Source organism: Onychostruthus taczanowskii, unplaced genomic scaffold (assembly GCF_017590055.1).
Source record: "Onychostruthus taczanowskii isolate IOZ18803 unplaced genomic scaffold, ASM1759005v1 scaffold195, whole genome shotgun sequence".
Lineage (NCBI taxonomy): Eukaryota > Metazoa > Chordata > Aves > Passeriformes > Passeridae > Onychostruthus > Onychostruthus taczanowskii.
Window position 1 is genome coordinate 381,892 of NW_024499184.1, and position 26,338 is coordinate 408,229.

The 26,338-nt window shown below is 54.0% G+C and overlaps 2 protein-coding genes across 8 annotated transcripts; both read left to right on the forward strand.

Moving 5' to 3' along the window:
• Positions 1-13: 13 nt before the first annotated feature.
• On the forward strand, positions 14-11,674 carry MRPL21 (mitochondrial ribosomal protein L21). Of its 2 annotated transcripts, none has more exons than XM_041402188.1 (7): positions 14-72; positions 1,569-1,629; positions 2,853-2,938; positions 5,178-5,341; positions 6,955-7,007; positions 10,890-10,993; positions 11,466-11,674. In XM_041402188.1, exons 1-7 carry the CDS (start codon positions 42-44, stop codon positions 11,528-11,530), a joined length of 564 nt encoding a protein of 187 aa, XP_041258122.1. In that variant the 5' UTR covers positions 14-41; the 3' UTR covers positions 11,531-11,674. The 2 variants fall into 2 exon arrangements, with proteins under 2 accessions (XP_041258122.1, XP_041258121.1); XM_041402187.1 differs by having other exon boundaries at positions 33-72; positions 5,175-5,341.
• Positions 11,675-18,128: 6,454 nt separating this feature from the next.
• On the forward strand, positions 18,129-24,605 carry LOC121334755 (ras-related and estrogen-regulated growth inhibitor-like). 6 transcript variants are annotated; one of them, XM_041402192.1, is made up of 7 exons: positions 18,188-18,340; positions 20,419-20,551; positions 21,893-21,949; positions 22,582-22,655; positions 23,302-23,783; positions 23,979-24,069; positions 24,264-24,605. In XM_041402192.1, exons 2-7 carry the CDS (start codon positions 20,452-20,454, stop codon positions 24,522-24,524), a joined length of 1,065 nt encoding a protein of 354 aa, XP_041258126.1. In that variant the 5' UTR covers positions 18,188-18,340; positions 20,419-20,451; the 3' UTR covers positions 24,525-24,605. The 6 variants fall into 6 exon arrangements, with proteins under 6 accessions (XP_041258125.1, XP_041258129.1, XP_041258126.1 ...); XM_041402189.1 differs by having other exon boundaries at positions 18,189-18,340; positions 23,979-24,605; XM_041402193.1 differs by lacking the exon at positions 23,979-24,069 and having other exon boundaries at positions 18,189-18,340.
• The last annotated feature ends 1,733 nt before the right edge of the window (positions 24,606-26,338 follow it).

Below are 26,338 nucleotides of genomic sequence, written 5' to 3' on the forward strand. Positions count from 1 at the left end.
CCCAGCCCCCGCGGTTCCGCGTCCGGCGCGAGGTCACCGCGATGGCGGCGGCGCGAGCGCGGCGGGCGGGAGGTGAGCGGGGACCGGGAACGGGAAACAGGGACAGAAAACAGGGACAGCCTCTGCCCCTGCCGCTGGGAGGGAAAGCTAGGGGGAAAGAAGGAGCTCCGCCTGCTGCTGGGAGGTGGGGAAGAAGGAAAAGGAAGGAGCTCTGATTGCTGCTGGAAAGGAGGAATGGATGGATGGAGGGATGGACTGGGCTATTGCTGCTGCTGGGGGAAAAGGAAGGGAGGAATGAAGGAAAGAAGGAAAGGAAAATGCTCTGGCTGCTGCTGGGATGGAGGAGAGGAAGGAGCTCTGCCTGCTGCCTGGCTGGGAAGGAAGGAAAGAAAGACAGGAGGAAGGTGCTCTGCCAGCTGCTGGATGGAAAGGAGGGATGGAAAGGAGGGATGGAAGGGCTGGGCTCTGCCTGCTGCTGGGGGGAAAGGAGGGATGGAAAGGAGGGATGGAAGGGCTGGGCTCTGCCTGCTGCTGGGGGGAAAGGAGGGATGGAAAGGAGGGATGGAAGGGCTGGGCTCTGCCTGCTGCTGGGGGGAAAGGAGGGATGGAAAGGAGGGATGGAAGGGCTGGGCTCTGCCTGCTGCTGGGGGGAAAGGAGGGATGGAAAGGAGGGATGGAAGGACTGTGCTCTGCCTGCTGCTGGATGGAAGGAGGCTGGCAGTAGTCAGGGTCCCCACTGCTGCCTCCCGGCCCCTTGGTGTCCCTGCCCTGCACCTGCAGGACGAGCCCTGGAGCTCTTCCCAGAGGTGGAAGGGATCCGGGTCTTTCCAGCATCAGTCTCGGAGCATCCCAAAAGTCAGGGAGTGATAACAGAAAGGAGAATGAGCTTTACACATCCTTTCCTATCCTTGGCATAATGATCCGGGTCTTTCCAGCATCAGCCTCGGAGCATCCCAAACACAGGGAGTGATAACAGAAAGGAGAATGAGCTTTACACATCCTTTCCTATCCTTGGCATAAACCCTTCATAAATCCGTGGAAAGGAAGGATGGAAAGGCTGTGCTCTGCCTGCTGCTGGATGGAAGGAGGCTGGCAGTAGTCAGGGTCCCCACTGCTGCCTCCCGGCCCCTCGGTGTCCCTGCGCTGCACCTGCAGGACGAGCCCTGGAGTTCTTCCCAGAGGTGGAAGGGATCCGGGTCTTTCCAGCATCAGCCTCGGAGCATCCCAAACACAGGGAGTGATAACAGAAAGGAGAATGAGCTTTACACATCCTTTCCTATCCTTGGCATAAACCCTTCATAAATCCAGTGGATAGGAGAGAGTAGGGACTTTTTTCCTTCCTGGGCTGGGAAGGGGCTGCTCAGGGAGGTGGTGGAGTTCCCATCCCTGGAGGTTCCCAGGAATGCCTGGATGTGGCACTCAGTGCTCTGGGCCGGGTGACAACACGGTGACCAGTCACAGGTTGGACTCGATGGTCTCGGAGGACTTTTCCAGCCTGAATGATTCTGGAATTCTGCAAAAGCCCAGCAGCTGCTGCCTGTGTTTAATTCTCTTTTTCTCCCTTTCAGCCTCGCTGCTTTCGGCTGCGGTCCGGCACCGGAGCTCCCAGAGCTCATCCCCACAGCCAGGGTAATGTCACACATCCGTCACTTTGCCTCTTCCCCCTGGAATGCTGGCCTGCTTCCAGGCTGGGAGGGCAGCTGGCTTTCCTCTGAGAAGGAAACTTGGCTGCCCCTTGGTCACTCCTCAGCGTTTTGGGCTCTGCCTGCCTTCAGTCACCTTTCCCAGAAGGATGCTTCCCTTCATTTTTTGGGGGTCTTTTTGTCCCATCCCTGGAAAAGTTCAAGGCCTGGTTGAATGGGACTTGGAACAACCTGGTCTGGTATAAATTGTCCCTGCCTTGGGTTGTGACTGGATGAGCTTTAACATCCCTTCCAAGGCAAACCATTCAGGAATCCTGTGACCCCTCCTCCAGTGGCACCTTCAGGCTTTCCTTTTTCCAGCCCTTTGGGACCTCTTGCTGTGCCTTTATTCCATTCCCTGTGCCGGGATCTCCTGCAGGACTGAGGAGCTGCTGCAGCCTGTGACCAGGAGGGGACACTGCAGGAGCAGAGAGTTCCTGCCAGGGAGGATGGCAGGATGTACTGTTCCCTCTTCCTGCTCATCCTCAAGGATCAGAGATCCTTGGATCTCTGCCTGGCTGATGCAGCACCCAGAATGCTCACCAAACCCCGGGAGGCCTCGGTGCCTGTGGTTGTGTACTCACAGGTGCTTGCAGTTCCTCTTGAATTAAAGCCCTTTGGGATGTTTGGCTCGGGGTTACAGAGTAAATCAAGCATTGCAAAGGATTTTGAGTAAATCAAGAGTTGCAAAGGATTTTGAGTAAATCAAGAGTAAATCAAGCATTGCAAAGGATTTTGAGTCCATTTTGCTTTTCTCCACTACGTCTCATGTTTATTCCTGGATATTTTGTGCATTTGGTGCATCCTGTGTTGCTTAGGAAAAGTATGGATTTCTGCATGCAGGAAAGCCTGAACTGCCCACTGCTGAGGGGGATGGTATTTGCTTTTTATTTTGGGATGGTGTTTACAAAATCTGAATTTTCAGATTTCAGAAACCACGACCTTTCATGTTCACCTCATGGAGTTTTCCTTCCTCTTTGTATCTAAGATTGCTTTTGTGCTACTGTAGATTCTTGCCTAATTGCTAACTGCAATCTGATGCCTTTTGGTGGGGTGTTTGTGGGTAACATCCAGTTCTACTCCATCTCCTTTTTCCTTCGTTCTTCTCCCTGTTTTCCATCTCGTGGCAGTATCTGTTTGCTGCAGTGAATTTTACCTTGTCCTTCACAGACTTGTTGCCAAAACTTCCCTGACCTCGCCCCCATGGCCTGAGGTGAAACTTCCAGATCCAGTGGAAGAAGCCAAGTATCATGCAGGTAAAGGTCTCAAATCTGGTCTTCCAGCACTGCCTCGAGGCCTGATTGAGCATAAATGTCTTCAGCTGGAAGTTTGTGTTCTTCACTTCTTTTTTTTTTTATAAATTTCATTTCTCACGTGTTTCAGTGTCGCTGGAATTGTGCTCCAGCTGCTCTCCAGGTTTGGGAGATTTGGGTACCATGTGATTTCTCCTTAGTTTAGGGCAGCTTGTCACGCTCCCAGAGGAACCTTGCCTGCTACAAAACACTGTATTAAAAAAAATTAAAGCATGAGAGAAGCATTGTGGGCAGGAGAAACGAGTTATTTTCCATTCACTGGCTAAATCAAAGCCAGCAGGAGCAGTTGGATGGTGGGCACACGGAGAGCTGGTGTATTTTGGTGCATGAGACAGAACATCCAGGCAGCAGGAGCAGTTGGATGGTGGGCACAGGACAGACCTGCAGAGGTGGGACAGAGCGTGACAGAACACTGGGGGTCGTGTCCCTGTCCCCTCAGCTTGTCAGGACTGCTGGGTGAGAGGAAACAGCCTCAAGCTGTGCCAGGGAAGAGGCAAGTTGGACATCAGGAGGAATTTCTTCCTGGAAAGGGCTGTCAGGCACTGGGAGGGGCTGCCCAGGAAGGTTTGGAGTCCCCATCCATGGGGGTGTTCAAGGAATGACCCGATGTGGCACTCAGTGCTCTGGGCTGGTGGCCAAGGAATGACCAGACGTGGCACTCAGTGCTCTGGGCGAGGTTGACGAGAGGAGCTGAGCCCACCTTCCTGCAGCTGGAGTGTGGCTGGAGTGTGTCCCTGACTGAGGGTGTGCTTTGGAGAGAGCTCCTGCTCCACACTCCTGCTGGCCTGTTCTGATCCTGCTTTTTCTCTGCTCTGTGATAAAATCCCCATATCAACATTCCCTCAGGTGACAGATGGGTGCCTGTCCCTGTGTGTGGAATAACCCAGCAGTGAACCACAGAGTGCTCCCTGCCAGCCCTGTGGGGAGCAGGGTCCCATCCTCAGGGATTGGTGCCATCCTGCTCCCATGCCATTGCCTCCTGCTGCTGCTGAGCAATTGCATCCTTGTCTGCTGGCTGTGCTTATCCAAAGGGAACAGCAGCAGGAGCTTTTCAGTTCTGCCTCCTGCCTCCCGCTGGCCGTGGAAACAGCCCTGGATATTTTAGGATGGGTCTCTCCACATGGTGCTCAGATCCAAGCCAGCAATCACTTGGTGTTTCCTGGCACTGAAGGTGTTGGAAGAGTTATCAACAACTCTTTATCCTGGTGGGAATTGCAGCAGCTCCTGCCCTGCAAATAATTTGTGTTCCTATCTGTGCCTTTAAGTTTGAATCCTAGGGCTTGAAGACCTTTTCTGAGCATTCCTGTAAGGATTGGGTTGGGTTTGCCTGGCTGCTGGATTCCTGTCTGTCCCAAAGGGATGTTCTGTTTGCATTCCAAGGAAAAAAAACCAAAAATGATTCAGCCACTTTTTAATGTGTTTTTCTGAGCAGCTTGGGAGGGTGGGAAGCTGCTGTTTGGCAGTGGGATGGTGTCAGGGAGCAGCACCTTTTGGTGTTCCCATAAAAACTGGGGTTGGATTCACCGCCCAGCAAGCTGATCACAGGGAATGGAGCTTGTCCATGTGCAGGACCTGATCTCTGGGATCCGTCCTGCTCCTGGCACCACTCTGCGTGCCCGTGGGAAGAGGTTTTTCTGGGAAAGGGCAAGGGACAGGTCTGTCTTGTCCTTGCTGCAGGTACAAGTTCTGGGGCCAGGCTCTGCCACGTGCTGGAGGCCTCTTCCTTGGTACTCTGCCAAGCTCTTCCCGATGTTCCTGTGTGCCTTAGGCACCGCTCAGAGCCCTGGGCTCTCTGCATGTGACTTGGAAATGGAGGGAATTTCCTACAAACACAGGGTGCATGGACAAGAGCTCTTTTCTGGAATGCTTTATATCCAAGTACAGTGTATTTTGGGATGCCTGAGGAATGGGCTGAAAGTCAGCAGCGTAGAGAAGCTGCACAGTGTATACAAGTTGTTTACTTATGCGTGGCTTTGCCAGCACCTAAAATACAAATAAATCATTAATTTTAAAGAAAGGGAGGCTCACGCATCTGGGAAGCAACGCTGCTGTTGATCCTTGCTTAAAGATTCCCAGGAGATAAGAGTGCTGGGGGGAGAGCAGGGTGGCTGGGTGAGTTTTCCCAGCCCTTGCCAGCTCTCTGGCTGTGCTGCCCTGATCCTGGCCCGCTGTTTGCCAGCAGAGGTGGTGCGGAAGGTGAACGGGCTGATCTCGGCGGGGCAGTACGGGCGCCTCTTCGCCGTCGTCCACTTCGCCAGCAAGCAGTGGAAAATCACCAGCGAGGACCTCATCATGATGGACAATGTCCTGGAGGCTGAGTGTGGAGACCGAATCCGCATGGAAAAGGTGAAAAAAACAGAGCAGATTCCCTGAAAAGCTTCCTGGAGGCAAAACCCGTCACTGGTTTTAACGCCACGTCCCAAAGTGCTCCTGGGGGTCTCCCACCTTCATTCCAGCCCTTTGTTTTGTTCCAATTGCCTTAGTTTTGTTCCAGTTTCAGATATTATTGTGATTTCTGTTCAACAGGGCTGGAGTGAGTCTTGCCAGACTCTGTGGGGAGACAGATTTTTGTTGTCCTAACTCCTTCCAAAAAAAGAAAATGACAGTTGTTGTTTCCAGAGCCGGCAGCGAAAGCCTGTGTTTGCCTTGAGACTCCAGCACCCCGGATCACAGAATCATTTAGGCTGGAAAAGACCTCTAAGATCATCTTGTCCAGCCTCTTAAATCCTTGCAGGTCTCCCAGAGGGATTGTAAACTCCTCAGGGCTCTGCAAGATCCTTATCATGCTGGGCCGGGTGGAGGCAGAGGGATGGGGCACGGAGGGGAGACTTGCCAAGATCCAATTAATATCTTTGTCCTCAGCCTTGGACAACCAGCAGGGACTTGCAGAGGCTCATTAATCCAGGCTGAAGGGAAATATTATGGAGTGGGATTCTGTTGGCTTCACCTTCGTGTTGTTTGTTAGAGCTAAGCAAGTAATTAAATAAGAGCTGAGGAGTTTTTGTGCCTGTCCATTGCTTTTGAAGCCCAGTTTTGAAGCAGCTTTTTAGGGATGTCCTCAGCTGTGTCCCACATCCCTGTGTGCAGCAGAGAGGAGGGATTTCTGTGGTGTAGCCAGCTCAGAATGCAAAGGTCTAGATGGGAGTGAAGGAGGAAATTTGCCTGAACACCAGAGCCCTTTAGGGTTTTTTTTTTCTGTCTAAAACAAAAGCCAGGATTTCTCGTGACCATTTCTGTGTGGTTTGTAAGTGCTGCCAGAGGATTTGTGAGGCAGCCCTGGGAGAAGTGGCTCCAGATGTGGCACTTGGGGGACATGGTTTAGGGAAGATTATGGTAGTGCTGGCTTTGAGGGTTGGACTCCATGAACTTGAAGGTTTCTTCCAAACCCGATGATTTCAGTGAAATGCAGCCTCTTCCTACTGTATCCTCTCTTATCCTGCCTGTTCCTTTAGATGTGGCTGAAATGCCCCAAAACAGCAGGGGCTGGTGAACCCCCAGACGTTCATTTCTTTATTCCCCATCTGGAGGCCTTACAGAGGAGGATGAGGGAGTTGTTTCTCCACTGGGATTTGTAGCAATTGCTGTAAAAAGGGTTTAGGAGCTGCCATTTGTCCAGATCCCACACGAGGCAGGTTATTCTTCTTCCCTGATTGCTTTTCATATTTTTTTTTTATGGCTGCTGGTAAGCCAGGACAGAGAGGTTCAGTGTGTTCTGATCATGGAGGAAGATACTTCTGCAGCCTGTTTGAGTGGGATGAGCTCTCTGGAAGAGTAATGGCTCTGTCTGCAGCCTGTTAGCAGCTCTCCTCACTACCCCTCCGGTTAGTGTCAGGTTTGAAATGTGGGAAGGCCTGGCTTGAAGCAGTTTGACTCCTTTATGGCTGTAGAATTTGAAAGGTCTTGTTTGCATTTCTGCCAGGACAATGAGCAGTGATTTGTGGCTGATTTATTTCCCCCAGGTTTTGCTGGTTGGTGCTGATGACTTCACGCTCATTGGAAGGCCGCTGCTGGGGTAAGATGCTTCATAAAGGAGTTATATGACATTTTTGTACTTAATTGTGGCTTCAGGGCCCTGCAGTCCCTGAAACTGGGATTTATCAGCACTGACTTTGATCCCAGCCTCGTGGCTTTTGGAAGAACCACCAGTAAAAGAGCTCATCAGCCTCTGGTGAGGCTCGCCCACCCCAGGGCTGGGAGGGCAGCAGGTCTCAGTTCTGAGGTAGCTCGTGGGTATTCACCTCAGCTGGATCTTTTCCTCCTTGCACAGACTAGCAGGACATGTTGCTCTTCAGCATCTCTACCCTCTTATCCTGATTTTGGTGCTAGTCATCCTTTTCCTTAGTCCCTTAAGTTGGGTTTTTAACCCTTTTCCCTTTGCCATTGACTTACTCCAGCAGGCCTTAACCCTAATTTCAGTGTTCCTGATTTTTCCCTTCCTCTTAATCACATAATCCAGCAGTCAGATTCTACCAGTTCTCCCAGAACTTGGGAGAAGTTGATCCCTTGGCACTGCCTCCATCCCACTGCTGCAGGACTTGCTGTACAGAGCCCCTGGTTCCTCAGCTTTTTCCTTCCCAGAAGGAAGGGGGTGTGGGCCAGGTGTTACTGCTGGTGGTATTTAGGAATTGTTTGTGCAGTGATAACATGGCTCCAGTGGCACTGGTGGTACCTGCCTCAGGTCCCTGTGTTGGACAGGATTTTGGGAGCTGCCAGTCCTTGTAGCAGCACTGCAAGTGGATCTGGAATAGCAGATCATCAGGATTCTCTGAGTTACTGCCAGGTAATGCCTGTGGGGAAGGCTTTAGGATGGAGAATTTCATTTTTAGGACTGGTAAGGGGCTTTTAGTTTTGGGATGTGCCATGTCAGGCAGCTGAGGAGCAGCTTCCTTCCCCAGCTGATCCAGGGGCCCTGGGGTGGTTGTTGTCTCTTTGTGCTGGATTTGGCAGGGGATAGCCAGGAGCTCCAGGACAGGAAGAAAACAGCTGTTGGCTCCTGCAGGTGCTCTGAGGCTGTGGGAGGTGTTGGCAGCTGCTTGAGGCAGACCAGGCTGCACATCTGGCCTGGCCTCCAGGGCCTGCGGCTGGAAGGGGATAGTGGGAGGAGGAAGAGGCTGGCCAGGAAGAGTGAAGGCTCAGGGGGAGATGCCATGACCCTCTGAGCTGCAGGGAGCCACCCAAATCCCAGCTCTCCGATAGGGGATGAGAGAAGGGGGAAGGGGAAAGGGTGTCAACAGCAACATGCACTGCAGTTCTCTCACACAACCCCCCAGCCCACAGACATTCTGGGGAGGGGAGGAGAGGCTGGATGAGAAGAGAGACAGTTCTGTGTTCCTGTTGTTGTATCAATAAATACCCAGTGAGCACTCACAGCCTGAGCCGCTTCCTGTGGGCTCCCAAACGTGTCCTGTTTGGTACAGCTGGCAGGCTTTTTTCCTCTGATACCTCTTGGGATGACACTTCTTTAAATCCCAACACACCCCATCTGCATGCTGGAGGCTATTCTGGGAGCTTCTGGCTGGCTCCTGCTCTGGAATCTCTTGGGCTCCGTGTTTGTCCAAGTCGCTGCCAGCCCCGGCTGGCACAAGGGCTGGAGCCTGCCTTAGGCACGAGTGCAGGGAAAGTTTGGCTTATTTCTAGACAAAACACAGCTGATGGGAATTTTCCCTCTAGGAAAGCTCGCTGTTTCTCCTGCTACCTGCCCTTTTTTGCAGTGGAAGTGCCAAAGGCTTTGGACCTGTTCTTGTCCCAGGCGGCCGGGCTGGGATTCAGTCCTGCAGGGAGCGGGCCTGGCAGCTGGAGCTGTGATCCAGGAGTTAGCATCCTGAGGCCTCGTAGCTTGCCTGCATCTTTTTCTCTGCCTCTTGACAGCACTTTTCAGCCCAGCTCAGAGCCATGAGGTTCCAGCCTGAGTTTTTCCCACCTCCTGCTAAAATCCAATCCGTGGAGCATTTTGCTGCTGAAGGCTGCAGGCCCAGCAGTGTCGGGCTCTGGGAAACCTGTGACCCCCTTCTTATTTTTATGGACATTCCAGTCATACCTAAAACGTTTGATAGAGATTTTTATTTCTTTCCTTGGGCTCTGTTTTGCTGAGGACTTGTCCTGCCCACGAGCTCTTCCCCGGCAAGTCGGTTTCTGTTGTGCTTCAGCCTCCTGCCAGCAGTTCCTAGAGCTGAGTCCCACAGAGAAGCCATCAGGGCCTCGAATCCAGGAAGTTTGGTCCCAGATTAGTGGTAAACCACGGCTGGAGTGCAGTTTGCTTTCTGGTTTCTCCTCCCTCAGGGTTGCAGGGTTTCTGTGTGCTTCAGTGGTGCTGGATCTGGAGTGAATCCTGCAGCTGGGATGTCGGGGTCACACAGTGGTTTCTTAAAATCTGTATTTTTCTATGCCTCTTTTCTTCTGGGCTGGTCACTAACTGCAGATAAATCAGTTTCCTCTGGGATCCAATCTCTGATTTAATCACACCCCCAGGGTGGATTTTAAGAGATGATGGCTGTCTGAAGCCTTTGGCCTCCCAGTGACCTTGCTGGAACGATTTCAGCTGGATGGGCTTCCCCCTCTGCCCCCCTCAAGTGCAGACAGAGCCGTTTGTCAGCAAAATGGTCTTTAAATGTCTTCCTGTGGCAAAGTTAACGAGCTTTTAATGGAATTCTGCAGTGCTGTGCATGGAAGAGCAGCTCCTCCTCCTTCCCTGTGGCTGCTGACTAAAAACCCCCTTATCCAAAGCTCCTGGCTGGATCCTGCCTGGGGGTTCTCACCTTCTGAGACCCTTGAAGCATATCAAGGTTGATTGCAGTTGTTTTAGCTTAAAAACTTAGTAATTTAATGTAATTTCCCCCAAAACCGTGTTCCCAGAGCAGCAGCAGCTTATGGCAAGCCTTGCCAAACACTGGCTGCAGTGGAAAATAGCTTATGGTTCATTAAAACAATTAATTAAAAATTATTGGGAAAGTTGTAGCGTTTCCAGCAAGGTAAGGTTTTCTTCCAGCTATCTGTGATGCTTTAGAGGGAGAGGAAGGATTTCTTGGTGACCAGGAGCAGGGATGGGCTCATCCTGTGCCAAAACCAAAGCAGGGCACATGAGATCACCTGGAGGTGCCAGGGGAATTTATCTTGCCTCAGTCTTACAAGTTCCTGCAGGTCCCTGTGTCTGCTGCCTGCTCTGGTGGAATGATCTCATCCCTCTCATGCCAGGGGAGTTGTGACCTGTCACACCTGAGCCAGCTGCAGCACCTGGAGCCTTTTGGCTGTGCCTGGGCAGGTGGCCCTCCTCCCACGGAGGAGCTGGAATTCCCAGGATTGCTATCCCTTTGTCTCTTCTCTCAGAAACGTGCTGCCCAAGAGTAGGACACTGTGGGAATCAGAAAAACAGAAACTTCCACAGACACTAAAAGTTTTGATCTACAGCCTTGAAAGAAGCTTAGGTTGATGTGAAAAAAATCATAAACTTATATTTCTGTAGTTGTAGGTGAGAATATACCTTAAGTAAGTGAGAAACTGTACTGATAAGATAGTGAGGAGTTTCTAATAAAAGGGGTGTAGTTGTTAAAAGTTACAATAAAAACATATCTGTACCTGTAAATTAGAAACCCATTGGATAAAAGTATCTGCAGTGCAGCAGAAGTAAGTAAAGGTGATAAGTTAGGAAAGTAAAATAAACCCTGTGGCAACTGTCTGTTGAGTTAGGAAGTTAATATATTGCCTTGTAACAAAGAAATTTGTCACTGTTCTTGAGCTATGGCCGAACACTTACTCCTCTAAAATCTCACAGCCTCTGAGGTTGGTGTTGATCTGAGCAATAAATCATTCTTAGCTTGAAGCAGTCCCTTCATTTCTAGCAGTGACAGTGGCAGGATGTGAGTAACTAAAAGCTGGTGCTTCTGACCCTCCCTTGAAGGAAGGAGCTGGTCCGTGTGGAGGCCACGGTGATCGAGAAGACGGAGTCGTGGCCCAAGGTCAACATGCGCTTCTGGAGGAGGCACAACTTCCAGAGGAAGAAAAGTAAGGGGGAAAGGACACCTTTCCTTCCCTGCTGGATGTGGGAGGGGAGGTATCCCAGCACAAGGACCTGAGCAAGGGGCTTGTTCTCCGTGTCCCCAGAGCCCCTCAGGGCCAGCCCCTCTCCCAGGTGCACCCACAGGGGATTTAATATTCCTGGGCAGGAGAGCATTCCCAGTTTCTCCCCAAAGCCTTGAACACTGGATGTGTCATCACAGCTCTCAGCAAGCCCAAACAGGGTCCTGCCCAGGTTTTGGTTGCAAAATTTCTCTTCCTTCTCTGAGAGAGGGAAGAATTATGGCTATTTTTACATGGGATGGATGGTAAAGCCTTAACCAGGCTGCCCTCTGGGACCTGCTGTCCTTGGCATCCCCATGGAATGCTGCTGTCTGCCAGCAGGAGCACTGGCATGAGGCAGGCACCAGGTTTATGCTGTTACCTGATCCTTTTTTTCCCCCTTTTCCTTCTTTTTCAGTCATTGCAAACCCCCAGACTGTCCTTCGGATCAACACCATCGAAATCTACCCCTGCTTGTCCTGACTGGGGAGGTGTTCCTGGGAATCATTGCTGCTCCAGGCAATTGTGGAAATAAAACTGCCTTGGCACTGGACTTGTTGCTGTGGTGGGAAATGGAAGTCTCTATGTGCTTTCTTTTTAAAATAATGAAATATTTTTTAAAGTGTTGCTTCAGCCTTGCTGGTGTTTATTTACCAGGAGTTTTAAACTACCCAGGATCCATTGCTGGTTGTCCAGCCTTTTCATGCCTAATGGATATTTTTGCCTCCATACTGCCTGAATTTTAGGAATCCTGGTCATGTAATTCCTGGCATTGTGTGGCTCCAGGGAATATCCTGGGGTACAGCATGACCCTCAGCATGTGGGACTGAAGAGAGCAGTGAAACCAGGTGACTGCAGGGTGTCAAATCTACTCCCAGGTCGTGCCAAGGGGTGAAAATCCTTCTTAAGCATTAGCATTGGGAAGTGGATCTGAAAAATTCCCCTCTTGAAGGTGAGCAGCAATAAACTGTGTGTGTGTGTGTATAACACCATCAAAATGAGACACTGGTGGCTCAGCAGGGATTTTGAGCCTATTTCAGAGCTGAGTTTTGGCCTGCTGAGTGTATTCCATGTCTAGGTGCTGGTCTTTTCCCTCTTCTGTGGCTGCACGTTGAGCACTGTCCTTCCCTGAGCAGCACATACAAGGCCTGCTGGATCCAGCTGAGGTCTGCTGGTGTTTCTGGGCTGGATATCCATCAGGAGGAGAGTTTCCTGAAGTTTCCTGGGGTTTGTTGTACTATGGGGTTCCTAATAGCCACCATGGGAAGGGATAACGGGCTCTGCTCACCCTGCACTTCCCTAGGGAGTAGCTTGCTTCACATTGGGAATAAAACCACATTTGGGTGTCCTTTGCACTCCCACCATGGCCCCTTCTGGGACAAAGGTTGCCAGAGCCCTGTGCTGAGGGAAATGGGAGTTTTGTTCCATCTGGAGCTGGCCCTGGCTGTCCAGTCCCACAATTCCTTTGGGAGATCACTTCAGGCACCGCTGTGGTGGCTCTGGCTGCTGGAAAAGGATCCAGGTGTGCCAGGGTTGAGCTGGTTCTTCAGCCACTGGAGACAGCTGGATCTGCAGGGGTGGACTCAGCCCTCCCCATTTCAGGTCCTCTGGCACAAACAGCCCTTGGGAATTCTGCTGTTTCCCTGCTGCTGAGGTTAAACATAGTTTTAGCAGCTGATGGAATGTGAAGGCAGGGACAGCCTGGATCCTCGCATCCTCATTCCCAACCTTTTCCAAATTGAAACGGTGGGGAGACCCCTCCAAAAACCATCTCCCACCTCCTCCCCTTCTCCCACAGGTGACTGCAGGTCCATGCTGGGACCAGCAGCTCCCAGCAGCAGGCAGAGTGTGCCGTGGGCTGGCACAGGGACCACAGGCTCCGGATGCAGGCTGTTCCCGGTGCACAGCGGAAGCGGCGCTGCCAGCCGAAGGAATTGGACTGGAAACCCTCAGTCCCTCTGTGTTTGAGTGCTGGGGCTAAGAAACAGCATGTCTTGGCTTTCAGGGGATGTAGCAGGAATGTTCTGTCCTTCCCAAATAGGAAGAAACACTTGGAAATAACACGGGATTCTGGGCTCAACAATACGGAGGGCAGAGGCTGCTGTGGAGTCAAGGGAAAAGCAAAGGGCTTAAGTTCTGTAAGTCTGTTCCCCCAAAAAGCCCTTGGGAATGTAGATCTGATCCAAGTGAGATACTACACCAAATTAGGGTGGTTTCACTGCATTTTGGGGGGGCAAAAATTCAGGAAGGGAAAATCCATTCAGTATCAGGAAGTTTTTGGCTTAAAAATGTTTATGATGCAAAATAGGCAGGTTTTGTTGGATTTATTCAGACCGAGGTAAAAAAGGGATTATTTTGATGCTTTCTTCAGGAGAATTTGAATCAAAAGCTTCTTGTTATTCCAAGTGGAAGCAGGAATGCCCAGCTCTCAGGGATGAAGTCACAGGTCTCCGTGGGGCTTCAGGGGGGTGATCCTTGTCACCCTTCCTGGTGCTAAATAGCACTGAAATAGGCTGAGAGCAGGAATTTCTCAAGAAAACCGGTTTGGGATTTTTTTTTTTTCCTTTAAGCACTGATCCGTGGTGGAAATATCTCTGCCAGGACCAAACAGATCCGGGTGGAATTTGAGATGCTTTGCCCAGAGCTGAAGATCCACGTGGGTCGGACAAGAAGCAGGCCTGGGCTCCGGCCACCCCTGTGGCGTCTGTCCCCCCCGGGAGGGAGGCTGGAGAGCCGAGCAGAGGGCATGTGCTGGGAATTGGGAGTGAATTCCAGCGCTGATCCCTGCCCGCTGGCCACAAAGCCGCTGCCTGTGCCGCTCCTGCTGTGCTTTCCAAGAATGCCGGCAGGGCTCGGCGGCAGCAGGACAGCTGGCTCCGCAGCCCTGACATTTCCCATCATAAGGAAGCGTTGTTTTCTCGCCAGCTGCAAGGTTTGCTCGGGAATGGCTGGCGGGAATGATTCGGGAGGTGCCCTCGCTGCTCCCTCGGCTCCCCATGGCGTCCCTTGTTCGGGGCAGGAACGCCAAGAGCATCCTTGGCCCTGCTCCTCCCTGGATCCCAGGTGTGTGTCCCCCGAGACCCCTCCTCGCTCTCCCCTCTCCGGGATCCCTGATTTCTGTGTGCCGTGCACTGAGTCCAGCCCTGACCTTCTCTACCCTTTCAAGAGTGGCCTATGGCACCGGAATTCCTTTGTGGCACCAGAATTTCTTTGTGGCTCCAGGTTTTTCCCTCCCCCTTAGCTCCAGCTGCTTTTAGGAGCGAGTTTTCCATCATTTCAAAGGCTGGTGCTGTTCCAAACCCCTCCAGTGCTCTGGTTGTTGCAGCTTCAAGGGGCTTGGAGCTGTGTTTCACATAAAATCCTACTTGTGGTTGAAGGTAAAACAGCCCCGCCCTGGTCATCCCACAGGACTGCTTTTTGCAGCGTTTCTGGTGGTTTAAGTTACTTCCACTATGGGATTTGTCTTCCTTCCCTCAGCACAGTGTGCTGTGTTCTAAAATCAGCTTCCCAAGCAAAGCCGTTCCCGCAGCGGGAAGCTTCCCGCCGTGAGGAGCTGTTTGTGGAGTCTGATGGAGCCTGACAGACGGGGTCTGTGGCTGTGTCCTCCTTCCCAACAGCCAGCTCCTGCGGGAAAACAAAGTGCAGGACACTCTCTTTGGAAGCCACGGGGCAGCAGGGGGATTTAGCAGCTCCCTCAGGACATTTGGATCGCGCGCTCTGCCAGCCGTGAGCTGCCGGTGTTTATCCAAAGCTCTCGGGACATGTTGTTCAGGCCCTGGGGTGGGAGGGAAGTGCTGTTGATTTGCCCCTTCTCTGTGTTTTTTATCCCTACAGCTTTGGGAAGGAGTCTTTGAGCTCTGACGTGGAACCAGTCTTGTTTTCTCAGCGTGATCCAGCCGCGTGTCGGAATCCGCTTCAGCGGCAGACGGGAACGGGACATCAGGAAACTCTGTTGGTTGGATTTCTCTTGCACTAGAGGTTTTATTATCTCCTGTGACCTAAAAAACAGCCTTTTATTAAAAAAAAGAAAGGGAACGTGTTCCCAGTGGGTCCGTGTTGATGCAAATCCCACACGGAGGAGTCCAGCAGTGGCCAGCATGCCTGGACATGGGGCCTTTCATCTGTTTTCCCTCTCTCCATTTATAGCAAATGGAGAAGCAGCTGGGATCTGTGTCCTTGTGCCTTGGATGTGAATGCACAGGTTTCACAGCAGGATTGGTGTCAGAAGGAACAGAGTGAGTGAAGGAAGGTGAGGGGCTGAAGGCTGGGAGGATTCTTGGGTGTGCTGGGTTTGCTGCAGCAACCCAAAATGTGTTTATGGACAGGGCAGTGTGGCTCTGGTTATATCCTTGGAGAGCATTCCCTGATGGAGCTGCACAAGGGAATGTCTGTGCAGTAATTAACGAGTGGCAATTTAATGTGGTGGGTGAGCTGGAAAAGGGTTTGAGCCCTTCAAATGGGGGCTTGGGAGAGGAGCTAAGCCTTGGGGAACCAAAGTTTGAGATACCTCAATCATTTTTGAACTGGAGTTGGCTCCTGCATGGATCATTTGGCATTCCATGCCTTTGCATCATATCATGGAGAGAAGAAGGACTGGTGTTATTTTCTCTTTCTTTCCTAAGTAAGAAAACACCATGGCCCAGTTTCAAAAGCCTCAAAGTTCAGTTTCTGGGCAGCTCTCAAAATGGCTGACAATCCAGCAGGGAAGTGGTTTAGACCATGGAATGGGATCCCCCCGATCTGGGGCTATGACCTGTGGAGGTTTGGCTCTTGCTCTAGGTCAGCTTTTCATTTCAGCTGATTTCTGTTTGCAGGGCTGTGATTCATGGGAGCCTCTGGCTTGGTTCCCAGATCAGACTCCTTGTGTCTTGAAGGACCGGCAAGTATGGAGGAGCCTGACCACAAATATTTCACCAGGACTCAATATCTCCTGCACCTTTCCCACTGGGCTCAGCTGCAGAGCACTGGAGGTGGATCATTCAGCGATCACTGGTGATAAAGTCCTGTTTCCATTGCCAAATATTCCCTGGCAAACGTGGGACGTGGCGCTGAGTGCTCCTGTGGGGACTCGCATGTGGTTTCCACCTCGCCAAGGAGAGCTGTGCCTGAGGAGCAGGAGTTTCTCCCAGTTGTGCTGTCAGGGACACAAACTCCCCAGCTCTGGGACTCGCACTGACCCTTCTCCTAAAGAATCCAGGCATACATTTTTCTGGAGCAGCTGGTATTGGATTGGAAGGTCATAGTGGTGATGGAGGTGGTGGGAAGGGAGCTGATTTTCCCAAGGTGACGTTGGAAGTCTGTGGCATGAGTGCAGCTGTGCTTCCATCTTAATTCCATCCTTCTTGTCCCTTTGTTCCCTCATCCCCAAGAATCCATGAATCCATGTGCTGTTAACACACTCAGAATTAAGGCAAATGTGACTGCCCAGCTGCCAGGGCTGTGCTGCCAAGGTGCTGCACCTGAGGCAAGCACAGCAGGAACCTGGAGCAGCAGGAATTGTTACTCTGCATTCCCCCAGCCAGTTTCTGCCTTCCCAAGTGCAAGGGTCGATTTTCCATGAAATTTGCCCGTTTGTTGTCACACAACTCACAGGAAAAGGGTTTTCTCTGTGGCTTCTCCCTCGTTTGCCTGGAATCAGGAATGTATTAGAACTGGTCTTGCAGAGGATCAGGCAAGAAGAGGACTTGATTGCAGACATCTCATTTCCGTAGGAAATGGGGCTAAAAATAGGGAAGGAATGTAAAGGAGACTTCTTTTTCTTGACACCCCCCCGTTCCCCAGCTGGGAATCAGCTTTTGTCCCAAAATCTGTTTATTGCCTCGCTGTTGTTTTCTGGGCCCCAGATGTAGCAATGAGCTTGATTTTTGCTTTGGAGAAGCCGGAGCAGGGCTGTTTCCAGGGGCTGATGCACAAGGAGGACACACGTGATGGCAAGATGGGTTTCTGGGAGAGGTCTGCTGGCTCTCCAGGCCTCCCCACGACAGTCCCTGTGTTATCCAGAGGCCTCCCTCCAGCACTGATCCCGCTGGCAGCAGCTGTGATCCCGATAACCCTGTGGCTGGTTGAGAGCTGATGTCCCTGTAGGCATCAGGACGTTCCCTTTGGACACCTGATAGGGGCTATAAATACCAGGTGGGTTCATGTTCCCTCAAGCACAGAGTGGGCTGTGCCAAGTCACCCCAGATGGTCAGGCTGAGAGATCCCTGTGCCAGAGAAATGACTGCAGCCTTTAGAAAAGGGACCGAGCCCCTGATGTGGGCATTTGAAGGCTCCACATCCTTGGCCAGGTCCCTTCTCCCAGTTTCTTTTTTTGCAGCACTGGTGTCACCCTGGGATCTGTGTCCCACGGGTCAGAAGTGTTCTGGGGTCTGATGGAGAGAGTCAAGAATGCTGCTCAAGGTGTTGCCAGGCTTGTCCCTTCTTCCCAGGATGCCCAAGGCACATCCATGCCAGCTCCAGGTACTGCTCTGAGCTGTTACACATTCCCTGCACACCTGGGTACACCCCACGCTGCTGCCCCAAAACACACAAAGTTTAGTTTCAGGCCTGGTGTGGAGTCCCTGCTCTTGGATATCCATGGGGATTTAGTGGCTGGTTTGTGCTGAGCCAGGATTCACTCCTTGCCCTGCTCGTGGGACAAGGGGGAAGGCTGGAGCTAAGTCAGCTCCTCTTGTCTCTACTGACTTGTCTGGTGCACAGTCACGGGGACAATTATGATTTCAGGCAGCGCTTTGGGGGCAGGCAGCACTCTGGCTGTGTTGCTCTGGCTGGGGAGGTGTTGCACCACTTCCCTCTTTCCTCACTCTTATAGACTCAGGGAACGCCAGGAGGGTTTGGGATGGGAGGGACCTCACAGCCCATCCAGTGCCACCCCCTGCCATGCACAGGGACACCTTCCACAGCCCAGGTGGCTCCGTCCAGCAGTGCCTTTGCCCCTTTGGGGGGAGCACCTTTCCTGTCCGGGAAGCGCTGCCCGGCGCTGCTGCCTGCGGGGAAACTGAGGCACGGCTCCCGAACCGCCTCCGGGACGGGATGACGACCGCCTCTGCTGGCCAGGAGAGAGGAGGAGGAGGAGGAGGGCATCAGCCGGCCCGCCCGGGGCTGAGCCCAGCCCGGCCCCCGGGGCGGAGCCGGCGGAGCAGCGCCCGGCGGAGCGGGGAGCGGCGGATCCCGGGGCAGCCCGGGCCGGCTCCGGGATGAGCTTCCCGCGGCCCCTGCGCCGCTCCGTGAGCCTCAGCCCGGCCCGCACCCTGCGCCTCGTCGTGCTGGGACAGAGCGCCGTGGGCAAGACAGGTAGGACGGGGCTCCCCGGAATCCCCCCGGTGTCCCTCGGTGTCCCCCGCATCCCTCTGGCATCTTCCTGCATCCCTCTGCTATGCCCTGGCACCCCCCGGTATTCTCCCTCCCGGCCAGAGGGACCAACCTTCCCATGTCCCTTAGGAAGCCGGGACGAGGGACATTCTTCCGGTGCCCCCCAGCCCGTGGGGTTTAAGGGCACTGAGTTTCCTTCCCATCGAGTTTCCCACATGGACACTTTGCACCGGCGCTCCTTTCCCTTGCCCGAGGGGTCTCCGGCTGCCTGGGGACCGGGGGTGGACGTCACTGACCGGGAGGACTTTCCTAAAAGCCGGGCTCGGGATTGGGTTTTCCCGGGTGTGAGGAGTTGGCTGCTCATTCCCAGCGCCCCCAGCAGCTGTGCGGAGCCTCCTCTGCAGCATCGGGCTGTTTTCCCTCAGGAAAACTCCCTTTCCCTGTGCTTTGTTCAGCGCTCTCCGTCTGCGCCGGCTGAGGTGGGGGTTTGGGATACTGTGCTGCGAGCACCTCAGCTCCCATTCCTTCCTGGGGATCATCCTTCCCTGCTTCCCACTCCTCCATCCCGAGCTGTGACCACCTGGGGGCAAAGGTGTCCCCGGCAGCACTCGGAGTGCCAGGACTGGGGTCAGAGGCAGGGAAAAATGTGGATCAACATTGCAGTGATCCATGATCCATGCAAAACATGGTAGGACACAGCTGTGCTGCCTGGGGACAGGGAATGTCCTGCCTCTCTGGCAAAGGGAAGGCACCGCAGCAGTGGCACCTGTGCCGGGCTGTCGGAGCCACTGGAATTGTGTTTCCATGGACAGCAGCCGGCATTAACGAAAAATCCTCATTCCCTGATTAAACTAAGGAAGCAACTCCCAGCTCTCCCTGAGCGATGCTGGAGCACGGGATGGGGCTCAGCTCCGGGGTACCCGGAGCCCCGGGGGTTCCCTGGAGGCGTTTGGCCCCGATGGAGCAGACGGGTGTACGGGGCGTACGCAGCCCTTGGCTCGCCCCCACCCCAAACACGTGTGTCTCCCTGCTGCTGGGCATCCCACCCGGCACGCAGCAGATTCCTGGCAGCTTTGGAACCCTCCTGTGGGCAGGTGTGGGGGTTTTGTGCCTCCCCCTTAGGGTGGGATGGTGCCAAGGGTCTTTAAAAGCTCCTCCAGTTAGGGCTGGCTGTCAGCATGTGTGCCTTGCAGCAGCGGGGCTTGTGACAGTGGGACAGTGACACAGGCCGTGGGGCACAGGGGGGTAATTGATCTGTGGCTCGTGCAGAGGAGAGCTGGAGCGTGCCAGGAACAGGGAGCAGCCCCTGGGAGCGGCAGGCACGCAGCCCCCTGAGTGTGTCCCTCCCCGTCTGTGTCCCCTGGGCGCTGTTCCACACGTCCTCTCCTGCCAGGGGACATTGTGTCACCTTCCCCGGGCGCTGTGCCCCAGCTGCCAGGTCCTGCTTCCCGCCAGCCCCTGCGCTGGGGATGAGGACACCTGTCCTGCTGTCCCTGCCCAGCTGGCAGGTGACATCCCAGGTGATGCATGGGGAGTGTGGGAGAGGCGAGGAAGGAGCCAAGAGCAGCAGCACCATTGCTTCAGCTCCTGTGGGGAGGACGGGGGAGGCAGCTGTGCCCCAAGGTGGGGGTGACACCTCTCCTGGCCAGGGTGTGAAGCAGAGGAGGCTGGAGGTGGATTTCATCCCCGAGCTGCCAAGCTCCCATCCTGGCAGGGCCCCACTCCGGAGCATCCCCAGGACGAGCTGCTGCAACCATGGGATACAAGAGCCCGGTTGGGAGAGTTGAGGGGTGGGAACAAATCCCACGTGGGCAGCTGCAAAAGAGAAAAATAACCCTTGATTCTCAGCAGGAGTTTGGTTTTTTGGAGCAGTTTGGAAACCTTCAGGATCTGGAGACCCGAGGTCCCAGACCCTCCAAGCAGGAGTGGGTTTGGGTGCAGCCGTGCGGTTTAAGGATCAGGGCTGTGTGGATCAGCAGCAGGGGCTGGAAATCCAGCCCAGCTGGGGCTTGTGCTATCCTCTGCTGCTGCTGCCCAGCGTAAACTCTGCCATAATCCAGAGCAGAGCTCTGCCTGCAGCACGTGGAGCGAAGATGGATCGGCGCTGGGGCCGTTCCGCAGCGGCACAAACAGGGCAGCACGTGGGCACGCGCCTGCTGCGATCCCGAGGTGCCCAGCCTGACTGCGTGGCAGGTAAATCACCCCTTGAGCCCCCACCCCACATTTAAAGCATAATTAACCCTTCCAGCTCCAAGGAAAACCCTTCCCGAGGTGACTGATGTTCAGGATGGGGAGAAAAAGCTCCTTATAAGGCTGGGTGGCCGCGGCCGCTCCGCCTGCGGCCGCTTCCCCCACTGGCAGCTCCCCTCGTGTTCCTGCGCTCCAGCCAATTTTTAATCAATCTAATTGGCTCCTCTTCTCATCCCACACCATGTGCTCCAGCTTTGGGTGGCTGCCTGACATATGACACACAATCAGGTGCTTTCTGGAGACCGTGCCTGCCTCGTCCCGCTCCCCCCGATAACTCCGTTGCCTCTTTGAAGGTGCCTGTAGGTGCCTCCTGCAGGATCCCTGGTTATCTCCTCAGAGCAGTTTGGCTAAATTACCTGCTTTTTTCTTCAAATCCCTTCCCTGCTGTGCAGGTTTCAAACCCAGAGACACACTGGGGGTGGGGGGGTGAGTGGATGGTGAAGCACCCAAAGAGGAGCCAAGCAGGTGTGAGAGGCAGGAGAAGTTCCTGCATCCCTCTTTCCCTTTCTGTGGTTATTTAAGCCTGGCCCATCTGGGGTGCCACATTCCTGGGACAAACACACAGATCCTGATCAGCTTGGTGTGGATCTGTGAGGGCAGGACACCAGCAACATCTGCTGGTGGGCAGCTGGGACAAACTGACCCTGGGTTGCAGGGGAAAGGGAGCTCCAAGTGTTGCTCCAGTGTTGTTCCAGCTTGGTGGCTTTTCATTTCCACTTTTGTTTCTGGAAGGATTTTTATCACATCCTGATTCTGGTGCGGTTTATCCTCCTGTCACACTCCTGGTCTGTTTTCCCTTCCTCCTCTCCCTCCTGGCTCTGTGCTCCTGCCTAGCTCTTTCGGGGTTTTTCCCTCCCCCTGTTTTTTTCCCCCTATTCCACTAATTTCACTTTCCACTCCCGTTGCCTTTCCAAGCCAGCTCTCAGCCTCTCCACCACCTTTCACTCCCATCTCCATTATTATCATCATCATCAACACCTTGAAGGGCTCAAGCACTACTTCCACTTTCCACTCCTGCACTCTCTTCACCCTCCCAACCATAGCTTTGTCCAGAAATTCCCTCTCCAGGCATCAGCACTGCATTTCCAAAGCAGCTTCCTGGAAAAGATGTTAGGGCTAAAGGCTTTGCCTCGCCGGGCTCTGGTGCAGGGAGATGTTTAATCAGATGAGGGGGTTTAATTGCCTGAGCTGTGGCTGCTCCTGCTGCTCCTTTGCCCTTGCAAGGAGGAAAAATTAGTCCAGAGGACTGACAGCTCCAACAGGGTTCGTTGTGTTTTTTTCCAGCGCTGACCGTGCGATTCATCACCAGGAGATTCATTGGAGACTATGACCCAACCCTAGGTAGGAAAACTCCTTTTCCTTTCCATGGCAGAGCCAACTCTGCTCCCAAATTCACCATATTCCCTCTTCTTCCTCCTCAACCAGACAGGCAGCCCATGGACATCCTGACACCTCCCTGGGTCCTGCATGCCTTTTTCCCTTTCTGGTGTCATTTAGGCAAAATCTGTTGGGACAAACCATCAGATTGCACAGGGAAGTGCTGCAGGCTCAGTCATGGGGTTGTGGAATCATGCAGAATCATAGGATCACAGAATCATTTAGGTTGGCAAAGACCTCTGAGAGTCCTACCATCAAACCAACAGTTCCTCCTCAGTTCCTTGAATTCCTTCCCAATCTGCTGGGAGGTGGCTTTTAAATGACAGGAGGCATCTAAGCCCCTGGAGCCTGTGCTCTCCTGAATGCTAGGATTTTGGGGTTTGGTTTTTTTCTTGTTTTTGGGTTGTTTTTTGAGCACTGAAGCCATGTCCCTGCTGGAATGTCCCAGAAATATCCCCTCCTCCCTCTCTCCTGTGGAGACCCTCTCCCTCCCCTGTTGCTCCCACACTTTGGTCACTGCTGCCCTCTCCACCAGCCTGGGCTGTGGCTGCTCCCTGGGGGTTCTCTCACACACCTTCCCTGTGTGTCCTGCCCAGAAATGATCTACAGGCACGTGGCTGTCATCGATGGGGAGATGGTGCACTTCGAGATCCTCGACACAGCCGGACAGGTGAGCTCAGCCTGCCAGGGAAGGCAGCCCCCTGCTCTTCCACTGGCCTAATTCCTGGTGTCTGGAACATCATGGTGGTTACCTCAGGAAAAGGGTGTTTTGGTGAATTTTTGTCTAACCTCAGTTACAGTGTAATATATTCCTCCATTCCTATTCCCTTCAGGTAAATATTCCCCCATTCGCATGCAGGGCATTGCTGTGCTTCCTGTGCCAGTGGAGCCTCCTGGCAGCTCAAGGGAGCACTGATTCCCCCAGTATCCATGCCAGGACAGGGCTGATGGTGTCCCCACCTGCCACACTGCCTAAGCCACCCCATCCCTGCCCCGGGCTGCCGGTGTTACCACTGCTGTCCCTTTTCCCTCCTACAGCTCCAGAGGTGTTTCCTGGTGCTGCTTGTGTCTCTCCAAAGGGTTTCCCTTCAAGGGAGGGGATTCATTATATTCCATTTCTCTTCATACACCCATGTTCTCCTGGGGTGGGAGGGGCTGCGAAATGAGCCCCATCAAAGGGCTGTGCCAGGAAAGCAATTTGGGGCTGCTCCTTGTCAGCCTTCACGGGGACGGCGCCCTCGGGAGGTTCTCCGGGGCTGCATGCCAGCAGTGCCGGCATTCCAGCGGTGCTAACGGGAGCCTGTGTGCCCCGGCAGGAGGAGGACTCCCTGCAGATCGAGGAGAAGATCAAGTGGGGCGATGGCTTTGCCGTGGTCTACTCGGTGACCGACCGCTGCAGCTTCGACGAGGTGATGCGGCTCTGCTTCCTCATCAACCACCTGCACGCCAGCCCCAAGCGCAGCGGCCCCGCCGAGCAGCCCCCCGTGGTCATCGTGGGCAACAAGAAGGACCTGCAGTTCGACAGGATGGTGTCCACCGAGGACGGGGAGAACCTCTCCAAAGCCCTCAAGATTCCCTTCTACGAGATCTCCACCCGGGACAGCTACGAGGAGCCGGTGGCGGTGTTCAGCAGCCTCTACCAGGAGCTGCTCAGGCAGGGCCACTTCTCGCCGGGCTCCTTCAAGAGGAGGACAGTGTCCAAGCTCATGGAGAAGATTCCCAAAATGCAAGCCAGCTCCACCCTGAACTCCGCGGGCCGGAGCCTCAGCTTTAACTCCTTCAGGGACTACATTCCCGAGTGAGCGCCCGGCTCCAGCCCGGGATGGGGGCGGCTGCTGGGGCTGTGCCGGCTCTCCGGAGGGGAAGGGCAGGAGTGGGGAGGGTGGCACTGGGTGCAAAAGCCTGTGGGTTCTTCTTACAGGGGGCTTTGTGCCAGCAGGGAAGGTTTTCTTCATCCGTCTGATCCCTTTGTTCCCTCCTCTCCCTCTGGCAGAGCTGAGGTGGCCCTGGTGACTCCAGGGGTGTTGGGACAACCCTTGGAGGGAGACTCAGCCGTGTTTTGGTGGGGCTCAGACCCAGCACAGGCACGTCTGGGGGGGCTTTCCCCCTCCCCTGAGCTGGCTGGGTGTGTCTGCACCCCAAACCCAGCACCCACCATGCTGGGTGACCCCGAGGGCTGTGCTGGCTCCCGGGCTGGCAGCAGCCATTCCCTGGGGATGGAGCCTGATTCCTCAGCGTGGCTGGTGAGTAAAACCCCTGTATCCTCAAACCCTTCCAGCCCATCCAGGCTGTGCTCAGTGGTACGGACACAACGGAGCCGATTCCAGAAGCTGCTTGCAGGTCCCCCTCTGTCTGCTCATCTGCTGCCCCGTTCCCAGAGGGAAAACCACTGTGGCCTGAGGAGTTGTTGTTTTGCACAGGGATGGGGCAGGAAAGGTGTGGGAAGGAGCTGGGCTCGTGGCTCATATTCCTTCCCTCCCTCTGGGTGTTGGGGCTGTGTGGCTGGTCGGGGTGGCTGTGCTGGGACCCTGTGGTGTGACTCCCCTGTCCCCTCTGTTGTGACCGACCCCATTGTCTGCTGCCGTGTCCTGTGACAATAAAAGCCGAGTTCCCAACCGCCTGTGGCACTCCCAGGACAGGTTATTTTAGGGAGCTTAAGGAAAGGAGTGCATGGTGTGGGATCACCCTTAAATTAGGGCTGGGCATGCCTCTTATCCTCCCCCCGAGCCCTGGCACCATGCACCCTCCTGGCTCCCTCCACCCCTAAAAGGATTCCCTGGAGGATCACAGCCTGGGAAGCCACTTATCCCAACTCCTCAGCCTGCTCCAGGCACCCTTTGCCCTCCTACAGCTCCCAGAGGTGTTTCCTGGTGCTGCTTGTGTCTCTCCAAGGGGTTTCAAGCATTCCTTATATTCCATTTCTCTTCATACACACATTCTTCTGTGCGGAGGGAAAATGAGCCCCATCAAAGAGTTGGGCCGGGAAAGCAATTTGGGGCTGCTCCTTCTCAGCACCTTGATTAAAATCCAATTTCACTGAATGAAATTTAATTTAGTGAATTAAAATTCACTCAGGGCTCTGTGTATGGGCAGAGCCCAAATGGGGCTAAAATGCCTCAGGGGGCTGGACAAGGAGGGGGTTTTGTTTATTTTTAGGGGGTTTATGGCATTCCCAAGGGAGTTGAACATGGAGCTGGGCTGGGGGTTTGTTTTCAAGCAGTTGGGGTGGGTTTTGCTGCCCTGGCTGGAGAAGAGCCGGTTTGGGGAATGCTGGGATGGGCAGAGAAGAGCTCAGGAGGGATTAAACTCCATGGGACACACTGAACACACACTTGAGCCTGACAAATGAAGGATTTGGGTGCCCTCATTCCACGTTGCTCAGCTCCCAAATATCCCCAGGGCTGGTCCAAGGGGATGGATTTAGCTGCTGGCTGGAGCCGGGCATGGCGGAATCCCGCAATATTCAGCAGGAATTATTCCAAGTGATGGATGAGACAGGAGCAGCTGATGAGCAGGAGGCCAGGCCAGCCCTGGAACAGCATCCCCAGCGCTCCTGGCAGTGGAGGAGCACTCGGCAGGGCCGGGATCGCTGTCCTGGAGTAACCCCGGCCCTTTTTTATATCCCAAGGAATCCAGAAGGCTCCGTGTGGTCGCTGCCGCGGCCCCTCACCAGGGCTCCTGGCCCTGCCTGCTATAATTAGCACCAAACCTCATTAGGAGAGGCAGGGGCAGCTCTTCAGGACTGGTAATTGCTAATTACTGGAAGCCTCTAATGGCTCTCCAGGGGCAGTTTCCTCTCCCTTATAAAGGAAGGTCTTGAGGATGCAGCATTCATTGGAGTGGGGAGAGGTTTTTGGGGGGGGAATTCTGGGGGGCATAAATCCTAAATTCCTGTGGTGAGAGGTCTGCAGGGGCTGGGCAGGGGAGAAGGAGGAGGTGGAAGAACAAAAACAAGAAGAAAAAGAAGAGGAAGAAGATGAGGAAGAAGGGGAAGGTCTAAGCCTTACTGGGAGCAGAGCCTGGAGTTTCAGAGCCCTGGGCAGGTGAGTCCAGGCCAGGTCCCTGGAAAGGAGGTGCCCAGAGCCTCCTTGGAGGCTCCCATGATCCCGTGGGGATGTGGGACCTGCAGCCTCCTCCCTGCCCAGCAGGGCAGTGCTCCTAAAACAACATTCAGGGGAGTTTGGGAATGGAAGCTGGGAGTGAGGGCTGGGATTTGATTTGCCTTGGAGTCCCTGGTATCCCATGCTGAACCCCTGGGTGGATGTCCCTGTGTGTGGCTGGGAAGTGCCACCTCTCTGGGGACAGCTGAGTGTCCTGAGGGTTGTCCTGCACCTTTCCAGCCTGCCGTGGCTC

Excerpts from the sequence above, each read along its gene's own strand:
- LOC121334755 (XM_041402189.1), top strand. The coding sequence starts at position 20,452 with ATGGATCGGCGCTGGGGCCGTTCCGCAGCGGCACAAACAGGGCAGCAC. Across the intron at positions 20,552-21,892 it reads CCAGCCTGACTGCGTGGCAG|CGCTGACCGTGCGATTCATC; the intron begins GTAAATCACCCC and ends GTTTTTTTCCAG. Across the intron at positions 21,950-22,581 it reads AGACTATGACCCAACCCTAG|AAATGATCTACAGGCACGTG; the intron begins GTAGGAAAACTC and ends TGTCCTGCCCAG.
- MRPL21 (XM_041402187.1), top strand. The coding sequence starts at position 42 with ATGGCGGCGGCGCGAGCGCGGCGGGCGGGAG. Across the intron at positions 2,939-5,174 it reads AGAAGCCAAGTATCATGCAG|CAGAGGTGGTGCGGAAGGTG; the intron begins GTAAAGGTCTCA and ends GCTGTTTGCCAG. Across the intron at positions 7,008-10,889 it reads ATTGGAAGGCCGCTGCTGGG|GAAGGAGCTGGTCCGTGTGG; the intron begins GTAAGATGCTTC and ends CCTCCCTTGAAG.